The following is a 21,220-nucleotide window of genomic DNA, read 5'->3' on the forward strand; positions in this document are numbered from 1 at the left end:
TCTTATTTTCATGCACTTCCTCAACATAGTTCATTAAAGAAATATTTTTTATTCAGCACTACAATTAACTGAAGTACGAAGCAAATTGGCCTAGCAGTTTGCGTCAGGTAGCTATGAGCTTTCGTTCAGGAGATGGTGGGTTGGAACTCATACTGACTGCAGCCCTGAAGATTGTTTTCTGTTCCCCATGTTCACACCAGGCAAACTCTGGGGCTGTACCGTAAGGCCCTTTCCTATCTCACTGTTGCCTTAAGACCTGTGTCAGTGTGGCAAAAAAAACTTTTTATTAAAGTCTTAATAATAAATGTTATTGGCTTTACTAATTACTCTTTCAGTTTTCGGAGACACCAAAGTGCCAGAATTTTGTCCAGCAGTTCTTTTACATGCTAGTAAACGTAACACAAGGCTGACATTTGAGCACCTTCAAATACCACCAGGCTAAGCCAAGATCGAACCTGCCAAGTTGGGATCAGAAGGTCAGCGCCTCAACCGCCTGAGCCAGTCAGCCCGGCAAAAAAAAAAAAAAAATTCTCTAAACGTGTACGGTTTTAGGAAATTATTTGAGACTATAAGAGAGATAATTGCAAATGAACTAAGAATTGTATTCACACCAGCCTCAAAACTGAACTATTTCACGCAAATTTACTAAAAAAGTGTCTTGCGGCCTTTTTAAATTTGCAGAAAAACGAAGTCAAAGATGGAGGTACAGTGATTTGTTAATGTGACACCACATGTTATGAGTAGTAACAAATAATCTGCTGGAGGAGGTACTGTACCCAGCAAGATATTTTACTTTTCTTTTTTAAAAGCAAGCAGACTTTAGCTGCATCTTCTCTGCTGATTATCTCACACTGAGCGAGTTGCCTGTGTGTTTAGGGGTGTGCAGCTGATGGCTAGCTTTTGAAAAATAGTGGGTTTGAACCTCACTCACTATCCGCAGCCCTGAAGATGGTTTTCTGTGGTTTCCCATTTTCACATCAGGCAAATGTAGGGGCTGTACCTTAAATAACGACACTGATTCTTCCTTCCCATTTCTAGCCCTTTCCTACCCCATCATCGCCATAAGACTTATCTGTCTGTACGACAAAGCAAATTACAAACCCAAAAATGATCTCCTTGGTCTTTGATAACTTCTTACATTCCATGGTTAATATTTTGCTCTTCAAGGTAATGTATCTACTTCCTTTTGCTACAAAAGCATACAACTAACGCTAGTTCAAAAGCACAGTGTCGCTCATTGTGTTAGCCCGCGTGGTGGCCATGATCATTAAGGCGGCAGTCTACACGGACTGAGATCTTTGTAAGTCCATTCAAGTTGCACTGGTGGATAGAAATTTCACCAACATATTGACTGGCAGGGTATGAGTGGTGGTGGTATACAATTTCTAATGACTAGACTGTGTGTCAAAAGCCTGGATTCAATTTCAAACCTTTTCGCAGAGTTCATGAAGTCAACTTAAATGTGAATCTGAGTACATATCAAGTGAGGGCATGGTACTGTCTAGTCATTTGTCCATCGGATGGAGACTAAGCCGTGAACAGATTCCTTTGTGAGATTCTGCAGGAGTAGGCTATATGCCCACACTCGTGACGTGCATTGTTCGAACTCTCAACTGGTAACCATGACGGAGCAAGATTTGTCTTCCTTAATACGCAACCACTATCACGCATGAGTGGAGCAAGTGATCTAAACTGCCCGAGTTGCTCAAGTTCGTTCAACAAGGCATGTTCGAAGCGAAGTTTGCTAACTAGGGAGGATGACCTTGCTTGCTTTACTGATGTTGCAAGCAATGTGGTTCATCCAGAGATGAGCAAGTCCTTATTAACAAAGAGCAGAGGCCAGAAATTCAAATGTATAAAAAGATGGAATGGTTGAGTTAACCATTAGTTTGAGTTCACCATGCCATGTGAATCATAGGACAGCATTATGGATATCATTCACTACAGTTGATGTAAACTAATCAGAAGATACGGGCTCTGTTATGTTTGGAAGAAGTTTGTGCTTGTGGTAACCACAGGCAGTGAGCAGACAGGGTATGTCTCCTGTGATACATGCAACACACTCTCAACATATAAATCAGGTACAACCCATTAAACAAACACGTTCGCAACTAATTCTAGCGCTTCTCGCCAACCATTGCCCAGCACCACAAAGCAAACCATAACTAGCACGTGTTTTTTCATGTGTGCCAAAGATTTCTGACAATGGAACACTGTTAAAGGTGAAGGCTTTAAGAATTAGGGCTAGAACTGATTAATATCAGTGCTAATGTTATTAAAGTAGATAATGATGTGTTACCACATCTTTCCACCTTTACTAGAAACCAGGACAGAGGGAGGTGTGTATTTGTACCTGTGACATAGGTGAGGGAGCGAGTATCAAGGAGCAAGTTCGAACAAACATAGCTTGCTTCGCTTTTTAGAAGCAACTTCTGTCAGGGTGATACTCTATAAATATGAATAGAGCATGTTTTGCATGACACTAGCCCACACCAGATTTAGCTATCTCCCTACATCCTCTCACATCCATGTGTACAGGTTGACCATGGACAGCAGAAATTACATTAGATTTTATTAGCTAGACTATATATTAGAAAATTAGATATGTCAGCACAGACATTGGAATAAGATTAAATTCATTAACGGTAATGGTCAAATAGAAAAACCTGCACCAAACGAGCCTAACATTTCTTCCAATACTGGCACTAAAACCTGTATGTTGAGTATTCAGCCCAAAGGCTGGTTTGATCCTCTACAGCTCCACCAACAGCTGCCATAGATAGCCTAGGTGTCACTGAAGAGGAATACTAGGGAAATGAGGTAGTTTCCTGTTGCTTTCCTCACCGAGTCAGAAGTTGCTATTACATAGTCTGCCAAGCCCACTGAAATGTGTGCACCAACCAACCCCATGAGCGATATTTTCACTCCATAACATTTACACTGTCAAAGCCAAGGATGAGAAAGACAGGTCAATGAAAGAAACAAATTTATTCTAGCCCATACCAGAAGACCTAGTGCACTGTAAACACTACATCCTGCCAGCAAAGGCGTAACTCCTATATGATTAATATAACCCATCCTGTTCATACCCCGATGCCAATATTCCCATCTGTACCAACAATACTTTTTTTTTTCATCTCTGGGTGACTGAGCATTTCCTTAATGCTTACCACACCCAAAAATGTAGACCAAATTCTGATGAATGCATGCCCAAACAAAGAAAATATGTACCTAATGTCTGACCAAGTATTCCAAATTCGAAGACTTGTCACTTTCCTAAAAGTAAGCCCTTATCAAAAAATAACACTGCTATCTACATCCGACAAGAGGTGTCTGTAGCTTGTAGGTAAGGCGCGAGTAACTGATACTACACTCGTAGCAACAAACCTTAGTCGTGACAGACGAGAGCTCCTGCAAATTCCTTAAACTGGTCATTGTGCAGCACTTATTATAATGAATGAATGTGTATATAAACCACAACTGCACTACCATTTTCAAACTTCACGACACCACCTCAATTCGCAGGAGTCGCCGCGGATGGAACCCACGTTTGTCAGGCGTTGAGACTTTAGATAGGTGTATGCATGGCAGCAATGCTCATCCCTCTCACTTTGCATCCATAGGACTTGTCCGACTACAGTCGAAACTGGTTAAGATGTCCCCCTCTAGCGTGTTTCCCTGATTAATGAATCATTATTCCGAAGTCCCAGTCGATGTCCCATTAAATACATGTTAAAGAAACCTGGATAGCACATTTACGTCACTCTTTAGTGCGTGCGTAATATTCCCACAAGAAGAAATTGGAATTAGCGTTCCTGGCCACATTGCACGCGTGACACGCCAGCGATGATTGGCCTGGGTGAAGATTTGGTAGAACTCAATTTCTCTACAGCTGCAGCGAGCATTAGTCACGAATGAAGAGGTGTTTTATGACAAAAAGACAGCAGGATCATCTAATAGGCCATACAGTTGGACATGATGGGTTATTTAAGAAAATAATAGACCGTTTCATAGATGAAAAAATTGAAGACTACGATCAAGATTAGAGTACATGACTCAAAGATTAGATGACACGAGATGCGACTCCTACTACGAACTGAAACTTGAATTGAGAGCTGCTGCCAACCAGCCTCACGAGAGCGAGAGAGCGAGAGAAAATTGTCTAACAATGTACATAAATTAGGCCTACTGTACTTACGCATAGTGGTTTGCAGGACATTCAGTTATGGAGAAGAAAGCTAGACACTTTACAAATGATGAAAAATTAAAGTTTGAGAAAGCAGATGCTAATCCACACATGAAACATGAGCAAATAGCTCAGGTGTTGGACATTCCTACGATAACTTTAAATGTTAAGCGACATGTATAGTTCGCCAGTCGTTGCTGGTGCATCGTGCATGCAACGTGGCCAGGAACGCTAATTTAAATTTCTGACGGTGGGAATATTACGAACGTACTAAAGAGACAAATGTGCTACCCAGGTTTCTTTTGCATGTATTTAAAAGGACATAAATTGAGCACCAACACAGCTATATACATACGTACAGTAGGCCTAATTTATGTAGACTGTTACACAATGTGCTTGCTATATTGGTGTTCTAAAAATGTATTATTTCATTATTTATAATTATTGTAAACACTTCTTTGTGTTCATTGTAATTTTTATGTTCAAACCTAACCTAAATTAAACAGCATAATTATGTTCCGTCTTTAGGACATTTTTTGGTCCCCATAAAAACTTATTAACCAGTTTTGACTGTACTATAGTAAAAACATGCTTCAATTTACAATCGCTTCACAGCTTATTCAGTCCACTTACACAATACACTACCTCCACAGCCTGGTCCATGGTAGTCAATCATATAGACCATGCTCTTACGTCAAAGATGCCAACCGCTGTTCTAAACAGATCCCTCCGAATTCAGTACCTCGACATTTCGAGAATATGAAATTAACATAAACCGTCATTTTGTTTACCTTATTTGGAACGTTAGCCCGCAGATAAACGGACAAAGCCAGTGTTGGATCAGCTTGCTTCACCAAGTCTCCTAACTCCTCCGAGCATTCCAGCTTATCCTCCTTCAACCACTTCTCGAGCAGCTGCTTGCGGCCTTGTTGTAGCACAGGCCGACACAATTCAAGGGATTCGTACTTGTTCAGTTGACCCTACGATAAGGATACAGCAATGTAGTAACTCTGATCAGAACCTCTACAACAGGTACAGTACATCACAACAGGAAATTAGAAATTACTATACGATATCTAGGAAAAACAGCAGTAAGCAAAGGAACACTTTCTATATTCTTTCTTTGCAGCCTCCGTAGGACCACGGGCAAATTAGTCATGGTTTAGGGATTTTTCTTCTCCCAGAACCTCTATCCTCTCCACACTCACATTCAGCTGATACATTCAGTATCCTCTTGTCTTCCCCACTGGTCCTTCTCTATCCTATTCCTTTACTTTCTATATTCTTCACTAATCATTCATTTCTTACATTAGTAAATGCCAAATGAAAAATCATCCTAAATATATGAAACATCTCTTGAGAAAAGAAAGCCAATGACTGCCTGTGCCATTGGAATTTGGCAAGTTCAAGAAGAATGGTATTTATTAAATATTGGGGAATTAGTTTTTATTTTTCTTCTTTAACTCAGTCCTAGTACATGAACAGCAATGATATTTTCTTAAGAAATATTGGATATTCTTAATAGAATCATTTCACATACATTCTCAACTTCAGTGTATGTAATTATACTTATTGACTCCACAAAAGGATTTTTTTAAAATTTCAAACAATACACAGTAAGTAGCTGTTTTACCTGGTCCAGTAGAATGCCGAAATACTGAAGGAGGGGTGAAGTCTGTCCCTGTGGTGTGGGGACTTGCTGAAATCTCTGGATGGTCTGAGGTGTACGCAAGATGCCTTTGGGAGCATTGGCAGCCACCTATGTTTGAGGGGGAAAAAAAATTAGAGAAACAGTTGCAAAAGTTCCATAACTGTTGAAGACACTTGAAAACATTACAATGCTAGGTGCTTGAAATGTTCCCACAGCACATTTCAATTATAAGTTATAATTTTGCCTGTAACAGTCCATAATTGCCTGACAGTGCTTATGAGAACTCTGGTGCCATTTTATTACTACACAAATGATGAGGTGGCAGAATCTGAACAGACTGCTACATAATCAAGAATTGTTATTCTAAGATCATATACATAGAAGTTTTAATAGACATGTATATAGGATCTCTACGTCCAGGTCGTGCAGCTGTGAAGCGACAGGTTCATGCAAAATTTTGAAAGCTTGTCAAGCTGGAAATGTTCCGAAGAATATGTCATTTTCACCTTTGGAAGCTGTATTCCTGTGCGTACTCAAACAGATCTTTGGACAGAGTAGGAAAATATACACGCTTAGCGTACAGACTCGTCCTTGTTAAAAGACTACGCTGGGAGTAACAAAATCGTGCTACATATTGGGGATTTGCATACTGATGAGTGAATAAAACAGGACAATACTGTACTTCAATATGTTTGGCCTTGTAATTTGAGAATCACATTACACATTCCATTTTACACGAATGGCTTGATGACTGATGTCCAAAATTATCGTTGCCTTATGGTATATGTGGCAAGGCAGCATGGTATAAATCCAAAAATCTTGAATCAAAAGAGGATTATATCTGGCAGTTTGTAAACAATACCACATCACTCATGTTCTAGAAGTACGTTGTTGAAATCCTGGATAGAAAACTTTAATCAAGAAGTACCGAGAAGACTCACCTTGATCAGCGAAGTAAGAGAAAGGAATGTCTGGACTGGACAATCATACATACAAGTCTACTAGCCACTATGTTGGGACGGTTCTGTGAAGTAAAAAAACTGCAGCAGTAGGCCCAGACTGCATTACAGGAAAATTTATGGAGGAACTGGGCCGCCAATTTAACATCGCACTAAAGAGGACTAGACCAGGACTATTTGAGAACTGCTGCTACCCAACCTTAGAAGAAGATGCCATTAGTTCCAGAAGATGACCAGGGTATTCCTAAACAACTGCACTAAGTGGTGGACAAAACTTACAAATAGCATGAATTTTCTAATACAATTCAATCCACAGAGACAATTCACCACATTCTTATATCTCTCAAATTACATGTACTCAATAGTAGAGTTACAACTAAATGATGTACTTTCTTTTATTATATTTAAATCCATTCATGAACAACCCAAAGAGGAAACTACAAATCATTGAACAGTATTACTTTCAAATGATGAGTATTCTCACTTTAGCGGCCTCTGCGTATTGACCATTCTGGAAGAGCAAGTTGAACTTGCGAACAAACAAGTCTTCTGCTCCTGCTAGGTTATTCCGTACTGCCATACGCAACGCTAGATCAGGATTCTGGAGAACGCTGTTAATATATGGGATGATGTTCTCTTCTTCAACGCTAACAGACAGCACCTGGAATAGATGAAAGATTGAGATTTAATTAAGATCCCTACATCTATATTTGGCAGTTTATGCTACCGAAGAAAAAAAAATTATATAGGGAGTTTCAAAATGAATATTGGGGGTTTTAAGGCTCTGTAGTACTTATTACCTTTAAACTTACAATTATAAATAACACGTCAAATAGAATGTGGGGGGGAAAAAAGATTGGAAGAGGCTCTGAACGACCTGCATAAGCAGAAACGTATCGGGAAGAGAAGACATCAAATGAAAGAGCAACTGAAACAATTTTATTCTACAAGTGTTCGTTCCTGCGCACATGGATTGGTTCCTCTGTCTAGTAGCACTAGTAGCAAAGATGGCAAATGGGGAATAGAAAGCTTTGTGTTTTACAGTCTGCAAGGACTGAATCTGTAGTTACAGTGCAACGTGCGTTCCATATTAAGTTGGACTGTCATCCAAGTTATACCATCCGTAGATTTAAGTTTGAAGACACCGGCTATCTTCAGAGCTCCATGCTCACCCGATTTGCCACCACGCGATTTTTACCTTTGAGGATTCGTCGACGATCGTGTGCAACTCCGCTGCCAACTGACCTAACTGATTTAAGTTTGAAGCGGCTGTTGCAACAATTACTCCAGTCTCTGAGCATGGTGTGGGATGAACTTGGCTATTGACTGTATGTGCCGTGAAGAATGGTGCTAACATTGAATACGTGTAGAAAAAATCGTGTGAGTTGCTCCTTCACTTCATGTATTATTTACTTGAATGCAAGTTCAAAATAATACACACTACAGAGCCTTAAAACTCCGATATTCATTTTGTAACACCCTTTATATCAAATGGATTCCGTTAGTTTGTTCCTTTCCATTACTGTACTTAAACTTTTTAGTGCCAATTTGCCCACATTTACTGAAGTGTTTGTTAATGACAAATAGGGATTTTTTTTTTTTCCTTCCTCAAAATGGTTTTTCAAGAATTCATAAAAATCTTAAGGTAAATGATATGTTAAGTGTTTAATGTGTAACAATTTGCAGCATTTTTCAGTTGCAGCATATAACAAGTTTGTCATCTCAACATCCAACAAATTCTGATTTAATTCAAGATATTCTTTATGAATTTCTATGTATTCACCCTCTCCTTGTGGTTTCAGACAAAATCTGCAATGAAAACTAATATCATAGGATATTATTCACCAATTGATTGCTTGCTCAGAAACTATCAACATACTTTGATGTCAACGTACTGTGACAGCGTTGACAGACTAGGACATCCCTTCAGATGCCCATTTATTTCGAAATGCGAACAGACAATACGGTTCACATTAAGAGCTCTAAAGAGTTCCGATCAGGACAGGTGGTAACGAAAAGCAACGTTGCACGGTAACGTTATGTATGTTAGCTGACTGAACCGAAATTCCTTCGTACGTGGTTCTGAAAAGAAACTCTTCCGAAAGGCTTTTGCCGCCTGGTATTCTCGTTCGAACCCTAGAATCCAGGACGGATAGCGAGCTACTTTAGGGCTCTGATGTGTTTGGCAAAGTCGCCTGAGGAGATTTATTGCAGGAGTAGTGCTGGCTTGTACTCTATGGTTATCACAGACGTAATACAGAAGCCATAAAGGAATTGATCACAAAAGGAAAAACTGGCCTGGCAATAATTCCAGAATGGCTGACCCCTATGCTACAGCCATTGGATGTGTGAACCGGCCTTTCAAAGCTGCATGAAAACAGCTCTACACCGAGTGGATGGCATCTACTGGCGATCATGCACCAACACCAAGTGGACGAGTGGAACTACCCAGAGTGGAATTTCTATGCAAGTGGATAAAGATTGCATGGGAATCTCCGACTTGGTGAAGAAAAGTTTCAAGAAATGTGGAAGTTCAAATTCTATGGTTGGTAGTGAGGGCTTTTATGTGTGGGAACTTGACGGTGATCAAAGTTCCGATGACGGATCGTGACCGATTTGTACATTGAACTAGTTTTATTTCTCAATGTAGTGTTAGTGTTATTAGTTGTGAAGTGTTTTAAATTAGCAATTTTGAGACATTTGCAGAAATAAAAATTGGTAAGCATACATGCAAATTATTTTTTCTCTCCCAATTTTGTCGGTAGCACGTGGTACTTGGGATTATAGAGTATGTTTACTGTTTTATCAGAAGAACTTTCCAAAATGTTAATGAGGTTGGTCAGAAACTAAGTGCTTACTAGAAAAAAGGAAAACAGATCCCAAACTTGGCAACACAAATGTCAACTAGCTACACTGTAATTTAAGGTAACAGTGCAACAGTGTACAGAAAAGAGAAAGCTGATCCTATTTACCAAGACAAATTCCTCAATATTGAAGGTCGCAATTTATTACTTACTTGTCCTTTACGATTGACACCAATAATTCCTCCGGAAGCTTCATGTGGTGCAGTTACGAAGATGGTATCCCCACTGATTCTGTTCATGTAAATGCAGGTAGCTGTCTCAATATCGTACATATGGATGTAGCCGTATTTTGTGATTAGATATATAACATCGTACTTTGCACTAACCTGAAAACAAGAAATTAATTTAGAATTACATTTATAACAAACTGCATATTCAGATTCATGAAAAAAAGTATTGAAAGACATGCCTGTTACAGCAGGAGTTTCTGAAGGTCAAATATTCTTTCCAACAGTAAAAAAATGTAAAATGTAATTGTTCTAAAGGGTGAAATATACCTTTACAGGTAACAGAGCCAAAACTGGTTAGAAAGCTTTTGTGAGGACCAAAAAAAAAATATAAAGAGGGAATGTGCTAAAAAGTGAAAAACAATTATGCTGTTAAATTAAGGTTAGGTCTGAATGTAAAAATAATTACAAGGAAAAAGAATTAAGTGCTTACAATTATAATTAACGAAATAAAGGAATAATACATTTTAAGAACACCAACAAAGTAAATCAAGGAGAAACTTTCTTAGAGATGCGAAGTATACACGTAGCTTACCAATTATGTTTAAAGTTATCGCATGAATGTCAAATATCTGGGCGATTTGCACACTTTTCAGGTTGTGGATTAGCACCTGCTTTCCTAATAAACTTTAACTTTACATAGTCTGTGAACTGTCTAGCTTTCCTCTTCCCCATAAATGAATGTCCTGCAAACCACTACAAATAAGTACAGTAGGCCTAATTTACGTACTTTGTTACACATTCCACTTATGAACATAAAATTTAGCACCAACATGTCACACAAGCTACTGTTGCGTGATCCAAACTAACACGCCCCAAAGACTGATTTGAGACCGACGACCCCTGCAGCTGTAGGCCGACATACTAGGGCCATAAAATTAAGTTTTCTACAAAATCCTCACCCAGGCCAGTTGTTGCTGGTGCATCGTGCATGCAATGTGGCTGGAACGCTAATTGAAATTTATGTTGGGAATTACAAATGTATTAAAGAGTGAAATGTGCTATCTAGGTTTCTTTGACAAGTATTTAATAGGACATTGACTGAGACTTCAGAACAATGTGATAACCAGGGAAACACTCTGGAGAGGGAAGTCTTAAGCAGTTTCGATTGGTGACCACCAAATAAGAGTATACACTACACAAGGGAAAAGCAAGGAGCTTCCCTGACTCATCTCCTGTCCAGTAAAGCTCTGTTAGCAGAATTCTGTATGTGTGCTAGCAAGTTGTGATTTACACAACTCTCAGCTATTGTTAAGTTCACATTAACAATTCTCCATCATGGTTAAGTATACCACTGAGCAATGAGTGTTTTGTTCCAGGTTATCTTTAATGAAATTGTACAATAGGAGTGACAGTATTGCAAACCATTTCCAGTAAATTCTATACCAAAAAAAACGTATGCCCATGGTTCGTTTCCAAAGTAGTGCACAACCTGATCAGTCTTAAAACAAAGAAAGGCATTATAAAAAGGGGAGTCTTAACTGATGAAAAACTTAAGATAGACAAGCCACCTCAGTGCTAAGAGGACTTAAAATTCAGAGATTTTTAACCCTATAAGGTTTTGGTAGTGCATAAGCTATGCGTTTCCAGTGAAAGCAAGATAAACAGAAGACTAATGATGCAAGTAATAGAATTTTCTTCGAAGATGTCAAGTCCGCATACAATAAAATGCAAATCATTTTCAGCAGCTGCTATGATATTAACATAGCTGCCAACTTTTAGAAATCAAAAATAGGAAGATTTTGGGATTTCATCACACATATTGCACCACGGTCTAAGTGAAAAAAGGACAGGATAAAAGGCATACATGTCTACAGTTACAATTTGAATTGACCATTACATTTAAAATCTTAAACTAAAAAAAACAAAAATGGTTACAAGAAAAAGTTCCAATCACTCATTTATGTCACATACATACAAATAACACAGTTGAACCTCGATACCTCGAACCTCCATTACTCGAATTTTCAGTTTCTGTACCTTAAATTTTCTGGCTGTTTGTCCTATTCTTCACGAGTATTTCTCTATTACTTGAAATTAGGTTACACGAATTTTTTGATTTCTTGAAGCAAACATTTCCTCCACGGAAGCAAAGAATACTCTAACTCTAATTTTGTGCAACATTAACTGTGCAATACAGTTTGTGAGGAACAGTTAAGTAAAGAAAGTGTTACAGTGAAGCTGGGAACTAATAAGACGAGAACCGAAAAACTAACTTGAAAATGGGCAAAGCCTCGCTGTTTCTCGGGTGTCAGTTACCGGTCACGTACGAAAGCAAGCCCAGAAGTCGCGGATGACAAGCTCCATACGAAACTGCTGCGTGGTATTGCCGAGAAGTTTCACTGTGAAGGGAGAAAAGGTTAACCACAACAAACAGAAGAGACTGATTTTTTCCAAAGGTGTTAACAGAGCTATGTTTCTTCTTTCACTATTGTATCCCTGTCTTCTAAAAGGTTACTATAATAAGTGTTATAATTAAAGTGATGCCATAAAATATATTTTCTTTGTATATTTCTAAGTACTGTTAAAAATAATGTATTCAGTAAAAGCCCGTACATATATATATATGCTATACATGCTCACATACGGCATTCTCTATATCTCAAAATAAAATTTATCTCCCGAGGTGATTTGAGATATCGAGATTCCGCTGTGTGTATATATATCTATCTATCACAGCGACACATGCAACAAAACACACAATAGTTTCCTTTATTAGACTGTAAAATGAAGGGGAATTCAATTTTTTTAGGCATCTCTGAACACCGAGATAACGTTTGTTATGTTTTGGGACCATAACGTGGGGAGAAAATACCAGAAACTGTCACCGACACAACTCCCTGAAATACATTCAACTCCTTAAAATTATGAAGTAGGAATGAACAAAAAGGTACTGAAATACAAGAAGCTACCACATACAAAACAGATCGGTTTGTCACAAACATTAACATATGACTGGCGCGGGGAAAAGCACAGAACTGCTAGAAAAAACGCATGGCGTACAACTCCAACGAAATTATGCACAGAAACCATGTTAATAGTGCGTCAACCACACAATATGAAACTCATTCTTTCGTCTTGATTAACTGAGTAGCTAGCGCTCGGTAGCTTCTCTTACTTGTAGGAAGATTGCCGTCCCGAATCCCAGCCGTAAAGGACACATGCTGCTGTAGCAAGCAGGAAACACTACACGAAGGCAACGGACGATACACTCGCGAAATAAAGCATCAAATAAACACTTTAAAATCCTAGGGGAAGTGTATTGACCATACTGGGCCCTGTTTCATAAAACATATTTCACTAATATTATTAGTAAAAACCAATAATATTAACTAATAATATTAGTGTTGTGTTTCATAAAATTATTAGTTAATAATATTAGTTATTAGTTTATGAGTCTAAATTATTAGTAGATGTTCCTAATAATATTAGTAAATTGTTTCATAGACAACATAACTAATAAAATTTACTCATATTATTGGGATTATTTCTATTAGTGTATTTTGACTCATATTTCATATTATTAGTGAAACCAAAGTGTGTGGTATATTGATATATTGGCATAAAATTGTGAAGATCAGTGAAATGGTTGACTCTGATTCAAATAGTGATGAGGAGAGAGTTTATATTCGCCGTCCAAGAACTTTTACGCCAAGAACAGCCTATACGGGTATGGAACAATCATATGAATACAATGAGAGATTTAGGTTAGATTACAGAACATCTGAATATGTGCTTGATAGGATTGCTAATATCTTAGAATCTCCCACTGCAAGGAATGAAGCCCAATAGCCACAGCAAAATCCCGCAGTTCCATCCACGCTTGCCTTTTCGAGTCCTTTGTCACGGTTAGTGAAAAGGCTCCGAACAACTGCCCCTTCAACTCCAGCACTTTTCTAAGGAAACTATTTTTCCTGACATTATTGTCGTTTCTTTTACCCATTGTAGCCTATATAAACTGACAAGAATCTGAAACTGCACTGAATAGCCGGTTCGGTTGTAGTCAAACACAAAAAGCACAGAGTATGAGTGGGTCAAGCGCTAGCCTACTGCAAGGAACGAAAACAAACTACTGTAAGAACATGCAACAAATCGATTCTAACCTCAAACTGTATCAGCTGACTAATGAACTAATATTATTAGTGAAGCCATTTTATTAGTCATGCATACATCTTTATGAAACAGAATTTTGACAACTAATAATTTGTTTTATGAGTTCTAATATTATTAGCTAATATTATTAGTTAGTTTTATGAAACAGGCCCCTGGAGGTTATACTAGTCAAAAATAGGAAGAATTAAAAATAAATCGGAAAATCCGAACAAGAGTTAAAAAACTGATTGTTTCCGGGTAAATCAGAAGGGCTGGCAGATATGCATTAAGGTAATAGGAAAAATCATTGCCCACTTCAGTTTTTTTCCTTTTTTAAGAAAAAAAGATAAGCTGTTTCCTAATTCCTTCTTGAAGAGAACAGCAGCTGTTTATCATGGGAAGGACTAGTGGGGCTCTGGAGAATGCAGCCTTGTCCTCCCCGTCAGCTTGCTGCGAATGTGTCGCTCCAATTTGGCAAAAACTCTTGGTGGTAGTCTACATACACTGATCAGCCAGAACATTGCGACCACCTACCTACTATCGATACAAACGTCTCCAGGCAATAGCACCACCTGACGAGGAATGACTGCTGGTCAGATACAAGCACAGTGCTTGTAGTATCAGTGAGCACGCTGTTGGTGTGTAGAATAGGGAAAGCGTGCCATCTGAGTTTGACCGAGGGCAGATTGTGATAGCTCGGAGGCTCCGCGCGAGCATTTCAGAAACTGCACAACTTGCTGGGGGTTTGAGGAGTGCTGTGGCGAGCCCCAAGGTGAAACCACTTCCAAAACATCGAGGTGTTGGGCGGCCACCCCTAATGACATGTCGGATGTCCTAGGGTGGGCAGACTGGTAAAACAGGACAGGCGGCGAACTGTGGTGGAACTAACATTAGACGTTAGCACAAGAGGGCATTTTGATCATTTATGAAATAACTAGTTTCATGTGGTATGCTGCTAGTTCTGTTCCTGCATGTTTCCCCACAACTCTTGTACAGTGAAACCTCAGTGCGGTCCTCAACAAGATTTCCCACTTAGCAAGTGCCGATTCTCATAGTATTAAATCTACGTAAAAATACCTCTTATCGCACCATGATTTTTCGCTATTGCCACTCAGGTTGATGAGATGTTTCAAATTGATTTCATGAGTATAGACACTACTTTTTCAATGATTGGATCCATTAATGGAACATTTTATGAATAGTGGCATAGAACAGGGACTGCACTACTAGTCACGATTTCTCTCTTAATCCATGTGTCCAAAAGTATAACAATATTATAGTTTAATAAGCTTCTGCATCTCAGTTTAAAAAAATCATATCTTCCTAAATCTAAATGTTCTGAGTATTGCAGTCTTTGGAATAGGTACGGAAATGCTCCTTTTATTCTGTAATGATTAGTCTGAAAACAAATTTTGCTACCCTAACTGGAGATTTTTAACATATCAAACATCACTTTTTAGAGAGCAGTGTAGACAAAGCATTAAAGTCATTGTGCTTACATCTTATAAAATACAGGCAGCTCCCCTTTTTTGCAAGTGGAAACATTAAGGCACACTGAGTGAAAATTACCTTAATAAACTTTAACTTACTTGCATAGCCACAGGGAAATCATTCTGTGCCTCTGGAGGGAAGAATACATCTACAGCTTTCTTGGGAAAAGGTTGATTTCCAGCTGGTGGTTGCCCGACTTCAATTATGTGGAGCTGCAACACATGACAAAAAGACTTAGAGAGTCAAAATAAACTTACACATTTAGTTGTGGAAATTGAGCAAACAACTGTACGAACATTCATCGCTTAAGATAAAAAGGACAGAAATATGCTCTTATGAGCACTATGGCAGAGTAGTATGAGCAGAGGGAACAAGAGAAAGGGACTTTAAAATTAAGACCAAGGACAAAATCTACAACGAATTTCATCTTTACATGCATGGGTGCTTCCCTCGTCAACTCTTGTTTTTCAGTATGTTTCTTCTCAGCCATAGAGCTCATTTCTGCAAGCTTCAGTGTAGGGGTTGAGGGCAGAGGAACCTGCACTCCACAAGTGGCCATTCTAGCAAACTTCTCTTGATTGAGAAATACACGATATCGGGAAAGACTGGATAAATATCAGCCGTTTCACCTGCTTTAAATTCGACAGAGCCTGGTCTGAAGTCCAAAAAAGTTGGACATTCGCCTGAACGTCCATAAGACTGAATACCTAGAAACTATTGTCTTCTGGCTATATATAAAGTAATAGGGTCCATCTTCTTAAGGTAGAGACGTTGCATAAATGAAGATATGCAAGAATCAAGGCTACCTTGATGCAATTGAATGTTAGTTCTTTGCAAGAAGATAATGTCTAGCATGCTAAAAATATACTGTACATACCACTGGTGAGTCGAGATGCATTATATGGTACCTAATGCTGACCTACCCCAGACTAGCTAAGCACTGTCCGCATATTATGGAAATTGTGAAGAACATTTGAGATTTCTCTGGGTAATCAAATCAATAGAAGAAATGAATGTAAAAGAACTGAGACTTTATGACAGATCCTATGTATGTGAAGTGGAGATAGTGTTTGTCCTTTGGTATTTTCATGTCGGTGAGCCCTCTTGCTCTCTCCCTACATATACAGTGACCTTTCTTTGCACTTTTGTTATCTATTCCTTTCATTCCTTTGTCTTTTTCATCTATCACCCTTATTCAGGGAGCTCCTGGGTCAGGCTGAGAATTAATGACCTCCACTTCTCGCACCTCCATGGAGACTAGATTTGAGTCACTTCTGCAGAACACAATACATCTTTGTTCTGGCCTACTTTGACGCTTCACAGTCTTATGGTGGGTTATCCAAAGGTATTTTATACCAGGTGCATGGACGAGTAATTTCAGGTTCACTAAGGACGGTGCCAGCAAACAGCATGCAGTGTATGAATTTGACACATACGGCAGTTCGCCTGACATTAACCTACTAACACACAAGTTGAGTCCGCCAAACACTAGTGTGTTGTATCGTTCAGCGATCATGCCAACATTTGTGCCTGAAAAATAACATTTGCAGCACACACAGCTTTTCTTATTTAATCTGAAGAAAAAGGCTGTGAAAAGTCCTTGTTTGCTGGCAGAAAAACATGGTGAACACGAGACATGGTTTTGACAATTAAAAAGGGGCAATTTCAATGTTAAAACCAGTGCGCACTCTGGAAGACCACAAGTGTGAAGACTAGCAATTATAGGAATTACTCAACGATAAACTCAACGCTATTGCCAAAAAGTGATTTAAATTAATCATGCAGTGATTTAAAGACAACCGGAATGGGCCGGAAGACATGGCAACCGATTGTTAAACGACAATGCGGCGTCTCGCACAGCAAAACCAGTGAAAGACACCTGGAAATCGCTTGGATGGGACATCCTTCTGCACCCTCCATACTCCCCCGAACTGGCACCATCTATCACCTCTTCGCATCAATGGGGCACGTGCTCACAGATTAGCACTTCAGCAATTTCGAGGAAGTTGGAAAAAGGCTTAACAATGGTTCGCCAGAAAAGCCGAGAAGTTTTTCTGACATGGTATTTATAACTTACTAACTTGCTTGAAAGATGGGCGAAGTATTTAGAAGCCAATGGCCAATATTTTGAATAAACAAAAATGAATTTACCTTGAAAATTATGCGTTTTCTTTACCACAAAAACCAGAAAAAATTTGTGCATACATGTGGTATCTAACTGCCGCATTTCAATGAGACCATCCCTAACCTGGTGAAGAGATGCTGCCTGATGAGTTCCAGTGGATTTCCTCCACTGGGGGGGGGACTAGCACTCATCTCAAGCAGTTCTGTCCTATGCAACTTAATTCTAGTTCAGTAAACTTAAAATTGATTACTTGGTTTCCTTCCGTACTACCTAACATTGTAAGATTTTCAGCATTCTCTAATTCAATTTACAAAATCATTTAGTGTAGTGGCTAACTGCTGGAGAGTCTACAACAATGTAACACGTGGTCAGTCTCTCAATCTAGAGACAGGTCTATTGGGAGGAAGCATCTGTAATTTTATGGCTTACTACTTTCTCTGTGTGGGAAGAAAATGTAAGTTGTTTTGGTTTATCACCTGCTTACATATTAACACATTCTGCTATGCTACTGGCAAAGTAGCCAAATATCCTAATGTTAGAAAAAACAAAACATTCCTCCAAGACAGCAAAAAAACTTAAGTGGAACACACCGTTTGACAGAAACTAAGTTTCATGCTAATTCAATCTGAAGATTTTTAGCTTTATAACTAATTCGTATTTCTTGATTTTAACAGATCACACATACTATCCAAAGGAAGAGAGCTCGTGTACCCATCATGCAGCTTGCAGTCCGACTTATTTTTGCGAGTAGCTTTACGTCGCACCGACACAGATAGGTCTTATGGCGACAATGGGATAGGAAAGGCCCAGGAGTTGGAAGGAAGCGGCCGTGGCCTTAAGGTTCAGCCCCAGCATTTACCTGGTGTGAAAAAGGGAAACCACGGAAAACGATCTTCAGGCTGTCAACAATGGGATTCGAACCCACTATCTTCCGGATGCAAGCTCACAGCCGCACGCCCCTAAACGCATGGCCAACTCGCCCAGTAGTCTGATAACTAGCAATCCTATACACGAGTAGAAGACGGTAAAGAACCTGCCCGAAATGCATTTGTGAATCTGACAGTTTTTTTGCAAGATCAGATAATAGGGAACTGTCCTACAGAGGCAGAATATTGCAAACATTCACCACCAAATACAAATATGACATCAAGAAAGAAGAACGGTGAAATTTCAATTAGGCACCGCTTTCTCCAAATATAGAGGGTATCGAGATGCCCACACCCTACACCTTTCCAAGACGCTGGCGGCTAGTGCATTTGAAATCTATGAAATGAAATTATGGTTTCCTTCTAGAAACTTAAATTTTGATATTACAAAAATTGTTTGTGAAGGCACTGTAACTCCAATTATTCAGCAGCAAGAAGACTGGCTCAATTTCAACTAAAAAGGGAAACTGCATAGATTAAAACCACAACAAATGACCAAATTCTCCTCGGAACCAGGGAATTAAACCTCAGACTACTACCGACTTTGCGCACATACTGGGCAACAAGGGAGTGAATCTGTTACTAATACGACTTCTAGAAAGCAGGACTTTTTTTTTTTTTTTTTTTTACAATCAGCTTTACAAATTAGACAGCGAAACTTATCGCTTATGAATCTGCTTTACGTCGCACAGACAGATAAGTTTTATCATAATAATGGGATAGGAAAAAGCTAGGAGTAAGAAAACCATCTTCAGGTGGAACGAAAACTCAAGTCTCCAAAGAATATCTTAACGGGAGAAATGCGCAGGTAGTCAAGACTGGACAATAAAACATTGGAAGATAGTTTTTCTCTGATAAAGGGTTAGATATGTGCGCCAAGCACAGAATGGACCAACAAATTCAGCACATTAGCAATAGATTGTAAACCACCACCTGAAGATTTTTTGGGGGTATTTCACACATGAAGGTTTGGGACCCTTAAGTTTGTGCCAGTCAATGGCTCAAGGAAAGTGACCAGTACACTGAAATACTAGAAAGGAGAATTCTTCACAAGATGCAGACAATAGTTTCCAGATGGTGACTGAATTCTTTAGTAAGACTTTCCTCCTTGCCACACTTCAAAGGAAGTGAAGAATTCTTTATTAATATTCACGTGAGTGACCAGGGAACTTCTCAGACACTAATCCCATAGAAAATAGACTATTTACAAGACTGACAAAACTTTACTATTACACAAAAAAATGCACAACAAAGTTCAGTATGATGACTATGAACTTTTAAAAAAACATGCTCGAAGGTTGTGGAATCTATGCTAAATCATGTAGTGCAACTTTTAAAACAGAAAGGAAAGATTAGTTATGCAACAGATTAATAACAAAAAACAAAAATTTGTAAATTGTCAAATTCAGATTACAGTAATATACACACACAACTGTAACAATCCAGGCATCAATTCAGGATGTCAAATGGACTGTATCACGATTGACCAATGTAAGGCATTCGACTGGGTAGATCATGGGAGACTACTGGCAAAAATGGATTGCAATTGGACTAGACAAAAGAGTGACTGAATGGGTGGCTGTATTTATAGAAAATAGAACTGAGAATTAGAGTAGGCAAAGAATTATCTGACCCTGTAATAATTAAGAGGGGAATTCCTAAAGGCACTATTGTTGGACTTTTGTTTTCTTACATATACATGATATGAGTAAAGAAGTAGAAGCAGAGATAAAGCGTTTTGCAGATGGCATTATGTAGAGTAACTTTAAGTTACAAGATTGTGAGCAACTGCAAAATGACCTCAATGTTGTGAAACAGACAGCAGGCAATGGTATGAAACTGTTAAAAGTAATGCTGCGAGTTTCACAAATAGGAAAAGTCCTCTTGGTTTTGATTACCGTGTTGATGGGGTGAAAGCTCCTTATGGGGGATCACTAAATACCTTTGTGTTAATGAGGAAAGATCTTCATTGGAGTAACCAGATGGGATCGTAAACAAAGGACAAATCTCTGCACATGAGGGTATTTACCAGTTGTATGGATGTAGAGGAGAGGGCATACAAGCCTGGTAAGATGTCGACTAGAGTATGCCTCCAGTGTATAGGATCCTCACCAGGATTATTCATTCAAAAAATGAAAAATCCAAAGATAAGCAGCTCGATTTGTTCTGGGTGATTTCCGACAAAACAGCAGCGTTATTACAAAAATGCTGCAAAGTTTGGGCTGGGAAGACTTGGGAGAAAGGAGAGGTGGTGCTGGAGTGTTACATGCAGTTATGCTCATGTTTGGTCCGTACTGAACAAGACTGAAGTCAAAAGTTACAATACTTATTAATAACCACCTTTTCAATACAGAACACAGTTCTTGTAGTTAAAATTTATACCTTGTCAAAGTCTTATAGGGACATGTTTCGCCCTTGTGTGGGCATCACCAGCCTTATCTCGTACGTTCTTGGTATAATCAGGAACCTGATATACCTTATCAAGATAATACATAAATACTACATGTTACAAAGTTTAAAATTCTTGTAAGTATTCTTGTTTGACAGTTTAAAACTAAAACACTGAAAACATCAGAAGTATGATTGAGACAGATGATTGTTGATAAAATCTTATGTATAAAAAACATTCTGGATCACATCTGCATGGACAATCCCACCACAAAGAAATCTATAACGTCAAAGTCCTCAGAGGAATACAC

General features: G+C 38.8%; 1 protein-coding gene across 1 annotated transcript in view; it reads right to left on the reverse strand.

Annotated features, from left to right (window-relative positions):
- Nucleotides 1-21,220, reverse strand: part of Chc (clathrin heavy chain) — a 220,236-nt gene that overhangs the window by 66,093 nt on the left and 132,923 nt on the right. Inside the window, exons 6-10 of the mRNA XM_067158911.2 lie at nt 15,569-15,682; nt 9,813-9,986; nt 7,281-7,457; nt 5,820-5,945; nt 4,978-5,166 (exon numbers count right to left, since the gene is read on the reverse strand). Of these exons, the coding sequence (XP_067015012.1) occupies nt 4,978-5,166; nt 5,820-5,945; nt 7,281-7,457; nt 9,813-9,986; nt 15,569-15,682 (780 nt within the window). The remainder of the gene's footprint in view (nt 1-4,977; nt 5,167-5,819; nt 5,946-7,280; nt 7,458-9,812; nt 9,987-15,568; nt 15,683-21,220) is intronic.

The sequence above is a fragment of the Anabrus simplex genome, chromosome X (genome assembly GCF_040414725.1).
Source record: "Anabrus simplex isolate iqAnaSimp1 chromosome X, ASM4041472v1, whole genome shotgun sequence".
Classification (NCBI taxonomy): Eukaryota; Metazoa; Arthropoda; class Insecta; order Orthoptera; family Tettigoniidae; genus Anabrus; species Anabrus simplex.